The sequence below is a fragment of the Hemitrygon akajei genome, chromosome 15, assembly GCF_048418815.1.
Source record: "Hemitrygon akajei chromosome 15, sHemAka1.3, whole genome shotgun sequence".
NCBI lineage: Eukaryota > Metazoa > Chordata > Chondrichthyes > Myliobatiformes > Dasyatidae > Hemitrygon > Hemitrygon akajei.
Window position 1 is genome coordinate 82,550,316 of NC_133138.1, and position 14,495 is coordinate 82,564,810.

Consider the following 14,495-nt stretch of genomic DNA (forward strand, 5'->3'; position numbering starts at 1 on the left):
ACTTATTTTCTGGGAGATAACGGTAGAACAGTTGGAGATTATAATCCAACTTCCTCACACTGTCCAAAATGACTCAAGAGGCAACAACAAGACCAGCCAATCACTGACTTTTTGCTGTGTGAATTATTGCATTGCAAAATGTTTAATGAGCTTGTGGTGCACTGGGGAGAATAGTGAGGACATGACAGGAAAGTGGGATCTGATATAATCACTGAATCAACAGAAACAAATGCACAGCTCCATTGCCCTTTTAATGATGCACAGGGATGAGCAGATTGCATTGATAGGCAGACTGTGGAACAGATTGAGACTGGATGGAGAGAACAGTCTTTACCAAAGCAGCAGTAATTTACAACCTCGGGCCGGCTTGGGAATGATAAACTGACTGGCTCACTGATAATTATTTACTCAAATCCCACCTCTACTCCTAACTCAGACCCCCTTAGGTCTGGCTGTGGGCTGTAATTCTCACGTGAAATGTGTAGGGGAGAGAGAGAGACAGACAGACAGAGAGAGAGAGAGAGAAGGAAGGAAGGAGAGAGAGAGAGAGAGCGACAGCACTGTGAGTTTGCCTCTGCTTTATTTGCTACCACTGCTGCAGCTCAGATTGTAAATATTCTTGGTGGCATGGTACAGTATCACTGAACAAAGCTCTGTTGAGATTTTTTTTCCTCTGCTTCGTGCTTCACCAGGACAAGAAGTCACATTTGGACCGGATTACCCTGATCCTAGAGAAAAAAATGAGGGCTAGGGTTTGGAGAGCAGGTGCTGGCTGAGGAGCGGGTCTCACTAAAGCTTTTGCTGCTTTCGTCAGGTTGCTAACTTCAGAGGTCTCCTCGAAGGAAGAGTTGAAAATGGACCCCCGTGTTTGTTCCCATTGCCTGCCATGGATATTGCACATCACGGGGGAATTAGCAGGTGAGGAGTATTTCAGTACCAATAATAGCCTGCAGAACTTACCATGTAATGCTGAAGCATGTGGCTAATAAAAGGGGGTAACTCGTTATGTGCTTTTAAGCAGCCTTGCAATGTGCATTAACCTGCCTGTGTGAGTCAAATCAGCTTCTTAAATCAGTGTTAAAGCTACAGCTATAATGATCTATGAGGTGGCAGGTATGTTTTCAGACAGACTGTGCATGTTAATCACTTCATCTTCACATCTGCTTCCTGCTCCATATCTGCTGAGTTATTCTGGTGCTTTATTTAATATATCACATAAACAGTGGCCCTCTCAAGGTTGTTCAGTCCCCACTCCTCTGCTTGGCTTCTCGACCAGTCTCACCTTAGCCTCTCAGCTCTGTAGAAGCCACAAGGTGCTACCCCAGCTAGATGATCTGGTTTGGTAGGGTGAGAAACAGAGACAGTGGAAGAGAGAGAGAAAGAGAGAAGACAGGGAGAGTTGGGTGAGACATACAGAGATGGAGAGAGGAGAGAGTGGTGTTGGATGAAAGACGGGAGACACAGAATCACAGACTAGCTGGCTTGTCCTGAAAAATTAGTTAATGGCACTTTGCAGCCACTTAACAATTTATATATTCCAGTATCCACATAGGCAATGTCCAACTTTAACATTTCCCTGGTGTATGGCCATGTAATCACGCACTACAGCCTCATTTCAATCAGTCAGTCTTCAGTCTGAAGTACTGCAGATTATTGAAGATGGGTAAACATGAGATGAGATTGTTGTTATGTTACAGGCTTTACCTTCTCCTGCTTGCTTTCAGTCTAAAGTGGTGACTACCAGGAACAGCGGGGGTGTTCTTTCAAAAAAAATAAATGATTAAGGGTTTACACTGTCAAATATTCTGGAAACTTTTAGGACACAATTACAATTCTTGAGGAGGAACAGAAATGCATGGACTGGTTAGATGGGCCAAATAGTCTCCCTTGTCTCTGTTTATTTGAAGGATTCTCCTGAGACCCGACCTACTTCTAGAAGATTTTTAATAACAGAATTTAGTCCTAGTTAATACCTATTTGTAAATGTTAAGGAGGTTACATTATTTTCCTTTAAAATTATAATTTAAGGAGGCTTTCTTAGCCCAGGCAATGTGGGTCTTGCTAAAATGCTGACAGATCTGTACTGGTTTCACACAACTCTTTCATCTGTTTTTTCTAACAGTTTCGGCAGTCTCTAGTCATCGTCTATCTCTGAGGTATTAATCTTTGCTGTGACTGGTTTGCAGGGAAATCATGGAGTAAAAATTCATATTTATTCACTGGTAATAAGTAACCGTGAGAAAATAATACTTCAATAGAACTGCATTGGCAAAAATGTATAATAACTGTGACGACTATTCTCACATGAAATTCATCCTGATGGTCAATTACAATTTGTCCCTGTGGCTTTTTCCTTTGCTATCCTGTCTACCTCTCAAATCTAGACAATGAGCAGTGGCTATGGTCCAGTCTCACCTTGTCTTTATTCTAATACCCACATTCCAGCAGAGGTCAGTGAACAAAGATCAAAAGCTTTGCTTAAACCATGGTCATAAAATCGAGCTGTAGGATTCAAGAGCATGCTTAGGTCAGGTGAGGGTTTGTCTATGCAACCTATAGTAGTTTCCAATACATGTTATCTTTCAAATATATGAAATATCTTTTATCTTATAAATATATAATGCCAGTTCCAAAGGGGAAGGGATGCATAGTAATTTCAGTATCTACATTCTTTGTAAAATGGTAAACTATTTAAAATAATTTATTCTTCCTTATACTACTTCCTTATGCTGTCCTAATTAGACCAAATGTAACAATATTCTTTAAGAAGACCTATCAATTCCTTAGTATGTAGTGTTCTACTGTTAACCTCTCCACTTGTCTTAACTAGATATGGCCTGTTTAATGCTTTCTACAGCAGAATAGCTGCGAACGGAAAAACAGGTCTATATTAATGCTTCGTTATATGTCTAGAATGGTGTACAACTTCTACTCCAATTAGTGTATCCCAGATAAATGCATGTTTGGAACATGCATTAGTGTCAGCTGTTATTGAACTATATACAGTATTTAGGGTCACCAGCTGTGGTAGGATCTATAGACGTTTTTAACCACATTATTACTAGCCTCCAAGCATGTCACCAGTCCAATAACATCCAAATGACATACACATGATGGGGATGGGGGGGAGGGAGTTAGGGGGTTGTGGGTTGAGTTCCTAGGAAATGGTCCCTATCATAATTTTCCGTAATGTGAAGCCCACCATCTGTGCATATGTCAGGAAATGCAGTTGAAAAAATAAAACTTGATGTTTATTTAGTTACTTTTTCACATAAATTACTTTCTGGGTAGCAATTTGTGAACTCTGTAAGGGTGAATTTCCACAACGTAGATGGCCATGACACAATAAGTCACCCGTAGTACCAATTATTAAATGAAATGTTCCAAGGAATGGAAATTTAAAAAAACCTTTATTTTCAATTGCCTTTTGAGTTTTACCATGGATTTTCTGAAGTACTGCTCCAAACCTTGCAGATAGACCTGGAGGATCAACAACTCACGTGTACTGAACGTCCAGTCAGTGTTCTCACCATCAAGCCAATATTTTTACTGAATTACCCTGCATTATTGTAACTAGAAAAATACTTCACTGAAGTCTTTGGCAAGCACACCCTCTGGGATATCCTGAAATTGTGAAATGTTCCATATGCTGCAAATTCTCTCTTTCCTAAATAGAGTCGTAACAAAATAACGGTTGACAGTAGGGAAGAATCCAATGTTAACTCTTTCTGCTTCAGTTTTTTAAAGCTCTTGTTTTTCTCTCCCCTTCTTGTAGAATCCTGGTGTTCAGACACAGTCTTGTCAGCAACATTCTACCCTTCAGCGTTGTTCTCCATTCATTGCAGCAGAGTCACTCCCATTTTTACCCAGTTGATATGCACCCACGGGCTTCTCCAGCAGCAGTTGCTGCAAAAGAATCCCAGCTGATTAATGAATCTTGAGCTCACAGCAGCTTCCTGACTGAGCCTGAATAATTTACCAAACACTATAAACGGAAGCTGGAAATTTGTAGAGGAAAACCAAAATCCTTCAAAAACCAAGTCTTTTGGGGGTTGAGATAAGGCTTTGAAGGAAATCAAAGAGTGTAGAAGGTGTTCTAGAGTTGGAAATCACATTATCCTTTTCCTTAAATTGAAATGTTCACCCTAAGCAAAACATTAAATGGTTTTTCTTTTGTATTTCATTTCCAGAAACAACTGTGATTTTCCACAGCCAATTGTCCACTGTGTTCTCAAGTCTTCAGCTCTGTTTTTCAGGGCATGCATCCAAATTTCAAAGTTACTGAAGATTGTCTCAGCAGTCTCGACCTGGCATTCACCAGAAATCAATGGGATATACTCCAATAAACCTTGCTTTGATTTAATTGTACGACATTGATCTCCTGATCTTGGAGCTGATTGGGTTTTTTCTGGCTGAGGAGAAAAGGACTCTGCAGGATGGAGACTATTCTCAGTGGAGCCCACTTGAAAATATCATCACAAGTAAGGGGACCCACCCAAGGAACTTGTCCTAGGAGCTGCGGTGGCTTCTCCCTTCGTTCAACCCAAGCCTTCCCAGAAACTTGAGTAACTCCTGCTCTTACTTGAGATTGACTGCACGGAATTATTTCATTTCTACATTTTATGCTCAGTGGTCAGATGACCACCCTTAAAACATTTTTGTATCATTTTACGATGTGGGCCAGGTTACATTGCAAAGCCACAAAGCACAGTTTGTACAGTTCCACTTAAACCTAGAGATGAGAAGGTCTCTTTTCTGATGCACACTTCAGCTTTGTTTCTTTTCTTGTCAACCTTCCCATCTGTCAGCCCACTGTGAGCAGAGCTAATGGTGTTGATAAAAAGTCTGCTCTCCACTGATACAGTTTACTTAGCATTATGAACACTACAGACTTTACCCATTGACCTTGCGCTGTGGTTCATTTGAGATACACTAATTTTAACTGTTTTGGCCAGGGAGTTGTTTCCATTTGCAATTCTCATGAACAGCCACAACCTTGCCTCTTGTCCGTGAGTACTGTAATGGGTCGCAAAGAACGCAATTACTTGCAAACTTCCAGATGTAATAGTGCTCCACTGCAGGACTCAAAAGCACGCTCCCTTGAGCTTAAACAAGGTCAAAACTCAGCCGACTCCACCAACCAAGTGCAAGAGCGCAAGAGCAAAGTTCAGCAAGTTCACTTCAAAGAGGAACAAGTGCCCAACATGAGGGAGAAGGCTGAAGGCAAACCTGCCCCTAAAGGCAAAGCACAACGTCCCAAGCCACAGGGACTAGCCAGCTGCTCACTGGCGATTCCCAGGAGGCAAGGATTTCTCAAAAGTATTGCTATTCAGACTTCGCCCAGTCTGAGGAAGCACCTTCCAAGGTTCAAAGGTAAATTGAGGAACACCAGCAAATCAGCCAAGGGTTCTGCGATGATAGAGTCAGTGAGAGCAGCAGGGGCTGCCCCCACTGAGAAAGGCATGGCTCTGGGAGCCACTGATGCTGCCACACAGGCTGAGTGCTCTGAACCAAGTTTAACACTGGTGAAAGGAGCTGCAGGAACATCTCCCCAGCCAAGCACCTGCAGTATGGGTAGAAGGAAGCCCTTATCAAAAGCATCAGAGCCGAAGCCACAAGAGGCACTGAGTGAAGTGTCAGATTTATGCAACTCTCCAGATATGTCAACAGATGCTGGGAAATTAGTGGTGTCAGACCACCCATCAGATCCTGGATCTCCCCATTCCAATACTGGTGCCTCCCTGACTGAAAGTATTCTGGGTGGATATCCTTCATATCTAAATTGTTCTGAGCTACATGAATCAGAATCCGTGACCACACAGCCATCAACTGCAGCTGAACCTGAAGGGGCAGGTCATTGGGAGGATAAAGTTTGGCCAGAGTGTTCAGACCTTCATCCCGCATGTATTGGTACTGGTGAACGAACAGTCACGGATGTACCAAAGTCAAGGGCCTGCTCACCAAACAACAGCAAGACAGTTATCTCAGACACTGAACTTGCCTTGGACAATGTTGGTAATCATACAGCTTCCTGTAGCACAGAAATAAAACCTCAAGCAAGCAAAAGGATTAAGGAAATTAATCAAATCCACCTGACACAAGGGGACCTATTTGATCTACAAGGCAGGATGCAGTTCATCGAGGACACTCTACAGTCAAACGAATACAAGATCAAAGTCCTTCTGAATGTAATTCAGGACATGGAGAAAACAAAAGCACTTAATGAAGGGTACGGTGACTTTTATTACATTTTTACTTCTTTGTAACATTTGTCTCATAACACTTCTTTCTCAGTGTTTTAATATTTAGAGGCTCCTTGGAATTTAATCACATACCAACATCCCTTGGTCTACTGACATCAGAAGGTTATCAAGGTGGATATAGTCAGTGAATTGACTGTGTGAGCACACTATGAGAGAGAGAAAAAAACAAGAAAGTCATAGCCCTAAGTCTCATTTCCCCAACTCACCAGATCCTGTACCTCTTGAGCTTTACCAAAATCAGCTTAGCTCCATGATGCCAGGCTGATAAAAATCCACCAGTTTTGTTCTTATAAGCTCCAATTAAACTGGCACTCACAGTCTTTTGGGTTAAAAGTTCTGGATCTTTATGACAGTTTGCATGACAGAGTGATCCTGATGTTTTTCCTTGGCTAAACCTTAGATTTAACATTATTTGGTTCTTAGTTTCCCTACCAGAGGAAAGATTCCTTCTGCATTGAGCCTATTGGGTATTATAAATATTCTACGTAGCTTGATCAAATCACCTTTATTCGTTAATGCTCAAGAGATACTGTATACTCTCATATAAAATCAGTCCACATAATTTAACACTCCAAGCCCATTCTCATGTTGGTATTTCTGTACTACATCTATTCTTGGGTCTATATTAATTAAGATGTGGTACTCAGAAGTAAACACAATACTTCAGAGAGGGTTTGACAACTTTGCCATGACTTTCTTATGTTGTACTTGTGTCACTAAGGTAAAAGAAAAAACCAAATGACAGCTACTGATCTTACAGTACAATGCTCACCCCATTCATAGGACAAAGGTATTCCAAAACCAGGATGGTACAGACAGAGGATTAGATGGCAATGTAACTTTAGAAGTTAATAAGTAAAGGCAATAAGTGATAATAACTTGGCAGTATAGATGAATCAACAAATTATCTGGATTGTAATAAGAACAGAAAAAAATGAAAATTCTCAGTAAGTTAGGCAGCATTTACGGAGTGAGAAAAATTTGATATTTCACATTAACTTCATGTTTTCTCATGAAATAGAATGATGCCATTTGGCCCATTGGGTATATGTCAGTAACCCCATTCACCCACTTATATCTTAGTCACTCAACTCATCACATTTGCATCAACTCTCCCTCTACTTCTTCTACTGCCCACCTACACTTGTGACAGTTTATAATGGCCAACTACCCTACTAACCAGCATGAAACTCGAGCACCAAGAGCACACCCACAAAGTCTCAGAGAGAATGTGCAAACTCCACAAGCACAAGACTGGTTGTCAGGATGAAATCCCAGTTGCTGGGGCTGTGATTTAATGGCACCTCCAGCCACACCACAGTACAGCTCATTAGATAGTCTTCCAGAAACTGATGAGAGATAGATGACCTGGAACACTAACTTTGATGGCTGGTTTGCTGAGAATTTCCAGTGTGTTCTTTATTAATTTCAGATTTCTGCACTTCTGTTTTGACTTGGCAATTATCCGTATTTGAATTAGTTGTATCATGTCAAGATCTAGTAAGTAGATGGTATTATACTGAAATTGGTCACTCAGACCAACTCCACACAAAGATTCCCCAATATTATCTTCTCCTTTGCATCTTTGAACTTCCTCCACCATCCTAATGACAATGGGTTACAAATTCTCTACAGTCCTTCTGAAGACACTGCTCCCAAGCTCCTTTTCTGAAAACCTTATAATTATGACACAATTTTTCTGAAACCCCCCTCAGCTGTATTTTCCTTTTTTTAAATTTTATTTTTAATTTAAAAACATTTATTGGTGTTCCCTAGCCTTGTGGATTCTATAGAAAGCAGTCCTGGGTTGGTCGATCTTTCATCATTGTTATTATCTCTTTTGGTATCCTCCTTGAGATGTTTAAAAACCTTACCAGTTGCCTCCTTTGTGACTCAGAGAACAAGCTTGTATGGTAAATGAATTGACAAAATTATTATTCAGGAATGGTGTATGTTACGTTTAAAGTCCTATCAGAGCCATTCACCGTGAATGACACTTTTTTGTATGTTCCATCGTTGTCTGTTGGTGTTGACTTCTCTCACTGTTCCTAATCCTATTCTAATTAGTTATTTGGAATCCTGAAATTCTTGGGAACGTTTGGGACCCCTGCAAGGGTTAGAAGCAGGAGGTTGGAATATGTCATCCATAAAGAAAGTTTAATAGTAGCAAAATAAACTACATTGTTGCTCTCACATACTATCGTGAAAAGTGATTGCAATGTACTATCAAGACCTGTAAGAAGAGACTTGTATATAACATTGATCAGGAATGTTATATAATGAGAGAAATGGATTATGTCTTGAGATTTGAGTTAAAGCAAAGCTACAGCATGTTTCAGCCACCCATGTCACATCCCAGATTTATAAGCAAATCAGAATTTTGGAGCCTTTGGATGGTGTGCCAACACTTGTTTTACCATATCGCGTAAAATCAGCATCAACCCATTGTAACTACTAAAAAGCATTTGACAAAATCAAATAATCTGCATAAAGACAGTGGCAGAAATTATAGGGTGTAGTGTGATAATTACACAGTAATTATGAAAATTAGACTTTTTCTGCCTATAAACCAATTAGTTTTCCCATCTGGGCTATGCTTGTTTTATTGCTCCTATTTTCTTTTATTTAAATGTGATCCAGGAAGGTGTCCAACACTGGTCAGACTGAATTTATCGGTTATTTCTCATGAATAGAGAGCCTTCTTAAATGGCTGCAGCCCATCTGGTGAAGCAGGAGCTTCAGCAATTTTATCTAGCTTTAATGAAGAATTGTCAATCTAAATGTGATTGAATTAATGTTGTGACGTGTCCCCATGACCTTGACTTTCCCAGAGCTGGGTGATGAGGCTTGGGGAGGCATTGTAAGATTGCCTTATGCCATCAGTAATTAACAGGCTGAAGAATGAAGGAGAAATATCCACATTAGTTCTAAACAGCTCACAGTTCAGGAAGTTTTTCTGGGCATGAGGGTGAAGCAAGATCCCTGGCTGCTTTTCATTCTGTCTGGCCAGGACAGTGGCATTGGAACTGCATCCCATATAACTGTGATCATGGAATTTTATAAAGCAGAAAGAGGTCATTCAACTTATTAGAGTTCTGGGTCTTTGAATGAGCTTTCAAACTGTTTGCACTCCCTCATAATCCTGCAAACGCTTCAGCTAATTCTTTAAAAGTGCAGACTTTCCCACTCTCTATGTCGGCAATCCATTTGTGACTATGGCTTTCTTAATTTTTTCCCCTCATAGACTGACCATGAGAAAGGGGGGTGGTTGGGCGTGGTCACAACGGAGCAGCGAATGGTGTATGATTCGTCATGCTTCCACACAGGTCCGGTGACTCAGGTTTGAACCAGAACTCCGGTGCTATGTTTGTAGGATTTCTTTCTCCGCGTGACTGCACAGGTTTGCACCAGTTTTCTCCCACCTTCCAGTGCTGGTTGAAGGTTAATGAGCCTCTGCCTATACCTCAGTGTATAGATGGATAGCAGGAGAATAGGGGTTTGGGGAAGTCAATGAACACACAAGAGTGTATGGGCTACAGGGAAATGAGGGAGGAAATGGAATAGATGGAATTGCCTTGAGAGCTGGAACAGACTTGATGGGCTGAATGACCTCCCCATGTTATAGAGTTATACAGCACAGAAATAGGCACTTCAGCCCAACTCGTCCATGTTGACCAAGCTGGCTAACTGAGTAGGTCCCAGTTAGCCCGTACCCCTCTTAATCTTTCATATGTGTCTATATTTCTTTTAAACATTGTAACTTTACCCACCTCTATTTATTTATTTATTTGTTTGTTTGCTTGTTTGTGTATTTATTTATTTATTGAGCTACGTTACAGAATAGGCTCTTCTGGCCCTTCAAGCTATGCCACCCTGCAATCATAGAACATAGAAATCTACAGCACATTACAGGCCCTTTGGCCCACAATGTCATGTCGACCATGTATCCTACTCAAGAAACTGCCTAGAATTTCCCTAGTGCATAGCCCTCTATTTTTCTAAATCCCCTTATTTAATCTTAACTTAATCACAGAACAATATACAATGACCAACTAACCGGTACAACTGTGGACTGTGGGAGAAAACTGAAGGAAACTGGTGCACCCAGAGGAAACCCATGCGGTCATGGGGAGAACATACAACCTCCTTACAGGCAACCACAGGAGTTGAACCCAGGTCACCTGTATGGAAAAGCATTGTGCTAACCATTATGCTACCATGCCACCCACTTTCCACCAGTTCCTTTGCTGGCTCATTCTGTATACTCACTTTCTTCTTAGTGAAAATATTGCCCCTTAGGTATCTTTGAAATCTTTCACCTCTCAGCTTAATCTTATGCCCTCTAGATTTAGACTTCTTTACCCTGAGAAAAAAGACTGATTGTTCAACTCACTGATACTCCTCGTGATTTTACAAAGCTCCATATATTCTCCCCTCACTATCCTACACTTCAGGAAAATATAAGTCACAGCCTTTCCAGTCTCTCCTTATAGTCAAACTCTATAGTCCTAGTTTTATCCTCATAAATCTATTTTGCACCTCTCTAGTTTAGTGACAGTCTTGTTCTAAGAAAATATAGGAAATAACTTATGCAGAAGGGCAGAACAAATTGAACTGTGGGCCTTTGATGCAAGACATTACCAAGAACAGAAAGGCCATATTGTTAGTGGAGCCTACACTGACATGATCCAAAACTAATACCTTGCCTTCTCTCAGCATTCAATGGAGCTAATTTATTGTGTTCAGATTGCTATTATAAATGGAAATCTCCACAGTTGTCTGGCCCATTTCCCACCCAAAGGAAATTCACCTAGACATACCCCGATTCATATCTCCCTGCCTACTCAGCACTATCCTATATGTGCAACCATAATAACAACTTGTCTCAAATGTCTTCTCAGGAATGTGATCACAGAACATAAAATGGTATAGCTCTATAATCCATGATATCTGTGTCAATGTGATGTCAATACAAACTAATCCTATTTGCCTGTAATTAGTCTGTATCTATCCATTCTCTATTTGCTCATGTGCTTGTCTAAATGCCTCTTAACTGAGACTATCCTATCTGCTTCCACCATTTACCATGGCAATATGTTCCAGATATCTACCACAGAACGTGTGTAAAATATTTGCCTCGCATATCTCCTTTAAACTTTACCTCTCTCACCTTAAAGCTAAGCCCTGTATTTCCACTCTGGGAGAAAGGCTCTGACGGTCTGCTAAACCTAAATTTCCCTACAAACCACATGAAAAAGTATGAGGGCTAGAACCCAAAGTTTTGATCAAACAAGTCATTTCTCACATCTTGCTGGAAACAGGCAGAATTGGCTGCTGGCCACCAATGGTGAATTAAAACATAGCACAAGCGAGAGGGCAACAACAAAGGTCATGGACAGCATCAAGGTTAGAGACACATACAAAGATAATGAGACGAAAGATAATAGAAGGACTGAATACAAAGATAAATAATACAGCTTAATTTCTAGAAATGCAGCATCACCTAATTTTGATGACATGGACTCTCATATTTACAGAACAAATCCAAGGGCCTTGTTCAGGCACTTATTTTTAGACTTAAGCCAGTGCTTCAATCCATCAAAGCAATCATATTTTCAAAGTCAGAGTCAAGTTTATTGTCCTCTGCACCAGTACACGTATGCCCAGGTGCAATGAATACTTGCAGCATCATCAGAGGCAGAGAGTTTCAGGTACACAGCGCTCACAAGATGAACATACATTTGGAGCAACACATAATCTACTGGAAGAACTCAGCAGGTCAAATAGCATCAGTGGGTGGAAAGAAATTGTCAACATTTCAGATCAAAAACCTGTGTCAGGACTCTACTTAAACATAAACAATACTGTTTTCTTCAATCGGGTTGGAAATGAAAAGTGAGGGGATTTGTTTCTTTCTTGCTAAATATCAAAAGTCTATTCCCAAATTCATATAAATTACTCATGCTAAATCTGCACTCTGCTGTCAGTCCTCCCTTTCTGCCCTTACAGAAGTTCCTGACATTCACTAATTATGAACATCTGAGTAGCTGTTTATTAATTTTGCAACAGGATATGAAATTAAAGCTTACATCAACTGCCTACATTAGAAGTCTGGCCTGATCTTTACCTTTGCTGATTTGAAATTGGCCGGGACAGAGATTGATCATCTAGTGCTCCCCACAGCAGTCATTTAACACAATTACTGTTAGTGCCTCTATTGCTACCTCTGTCAGCATCTTCACTTTTATCCGTTGAATACCATCCAGGCCTATCATTATATACTTTTAGTGCAGCATCCCTCTGACTATTGGTTTCTAGTAAAAGCTCCTTTATATCTATCTCCAGGCTTTCCTACAATACCACTTTCATCTTTCTTTGTCAAAAGCACTTTAAGGTATTTATCAATCAAGTTCCTTGTTCGCATATGCAAGATGGCACCATTAATGCTTTAGTGAGCCCTTAGCCTGTCTTGATTTCTTTTTAAGCTCTAATGGTTGTGTAAAAGCTCTTGTTATTTTTCCTTTGTGTTGATTTTCAGACGTTTCTCATATACCTTCTTAGCCACCCTCATCTTTTGTTTGCATTCCATCAAAATTCTTACGATTTTCACCTATATTTTCAGTTTTATAAGCCTCAGATGTAAATTCATCTCTGCTCACATGCATTAAGTAAATGATATGATGGTACGTGCCTGCTGTTTGTCATTTCTGACATTTATTTCTATAGTTGTCATGGAATTCTACGTATAAGTTGCCTTGGTGAATAACATACTTTTTTCCAATGACTCTTAGAGCAGGCAACTAAAGCAACAACTACTCCACTGTGCTCTGGCTTTCCATCCACAAATCCTGTTTTTAACTTTTGTTGAATGTTTATATTTTCAAGCATTATAGCTCTTACTTAACCTGCACTGTGAGCAAATCACAATATTCCCCGTAAACACAAGAGATTCTGCATTTGCTTGAAATCCAGACTAACACATACAAAATGCTTAATGAATTCAGCAGGTCAGGTAGCATCTGTGAAAAGGAATGAACAGTCAATGTTTTAGGCTGAGACTCCTCATCAGGGTTGGAACGGAAGGGGGAAAAGCCAGAATAAGAATGTGTGGGGAGGAGAAGAGGTAGAAGTTCGAATGTGATAAGCGAAGCCAGGTGAGGGGAAGGTAAGTGGATGAGGGGTGGGGTAAAATGAGAAACTGGATGGAGATAGTTGGAAAAGGTAAAGAGCTGAAGAGCAGATCTGATAGGAGAGGAAAAAGGTGGGAGAAAGGAAAGGTGCTTGGCAGGTAAGGAGAAAAGAAAGGGGCAAGAGAGAGCCAGAGTGGGGAATGGAAGAAGAGGGAAGGAGGAGGGGGAAAATTACCAGAAGGGGGCAAAATCAATGTTTATGCCATCAGGTCGGAGGCCACCCAGATGAAAACTGAACTGTTGCTCCTTTAACATGAGAGTGGCCTCTCCATAGCAGAAGAGGAGGCTCTAGACTGACAATACAGAATGGGAATGGACAGTGGAATTGAAACGACTTGCCACTGGGAAACCATGCTTGTTGCAGATGGAGCAAGGTGCTCGACTAAGCAGTTTCCAATCCACATTGGGTCTCACCAAAGCAGAGCAGGCCACTTCAGGAACACCAGATACAATAGATGACTGCAACAGATGTGCAGGTTAAAGTGTTGTCTCACCTAGAAGGACCGTTTGGGACCCTGAATGTAGGCGAGAGAAGAGATGAATGGGCTGGTGTCCCTTCAGGAATGAGTGCCAGGAGGGAGCTTAGTGGAAAGGGACGAATGGAGGGAGTGATCCCTGCGGAAAATGGAATGAGTGGAAGGAAGGGGAAATAAAGATATTTTTGGTGGTAGGAATCCATTGAAGATGGTGGAAGTTGCAGAGAATGATATGCTGAATGCGGAGGCTAATGGAGTGGTAGGTAAGAACAAGAGGAACTCTACCGATGTTAATGTAGCGGGGAGATGGGTTGAGGGTGCATGCCTGGGAAAAGGAGGAAATGTGGGAGAAGGAAGTATTTTGTTTGTGTGACAATATTCCCCATGCTGAAGTGCAAGTAACAGGAATGTGACAGAGATTGGCCATTGAAGGAATTGCCTGCTCTGTGCAAAGCCACTGTCAAGAAAGCATAGCAGGAAAAGTGGTACAGAATCAATCATAGAATGGTCACTGCAAGAGAGAGGGCCATTCATCCCATCTTGTCTGCACCAGTTCTCTACCAGAA

General features: G+C 40.9%; 2 protein-coding genes across 6 annotated transcripts in view; one reads left to right on the top strand and one right to left on the bottom strand.

Annotated features, from left to right (window-relative positions):
* The window catches only part of LOC140739509 (dedicator of cytokinesis protein 2-like), a 651,201-nt gene that overhangs the window by 234,538 nt on the left and 402,168 nt on the right, over window positions 1–14,495 (bottom strand). The gene's annotated exons all lie outside the window — the stretch shown is intronic.
* Window positions 299–14,495, top strand: part of LOC140739510 (protein INSYN2B-like) — a 79,057-nt gene continuing 64,860 nt past the window's right edge. For 4 of the 5 annotated variants that reach the window (XR_012101660.1, XM_073067876.1, XM_073067877.1 and 1 more), the window contains exons 1-2: window positions 299–918; window positions 4,191–6,229. Coding sequence is in view for 4 of the 5 variants with exons in the window: in XM_073067876.1 (XP_072923977.1) it covers window positions 5,022–6,229 (1,208 nt within the window). In the remaining variant the exon portion in view is untranslated. The remainder of the gene's footprint in view (window positions 919–4,190; window positions 6,230–14,495) is intronic. The other variant, XM_073067874.1, reaches the window with a different exon arrangement.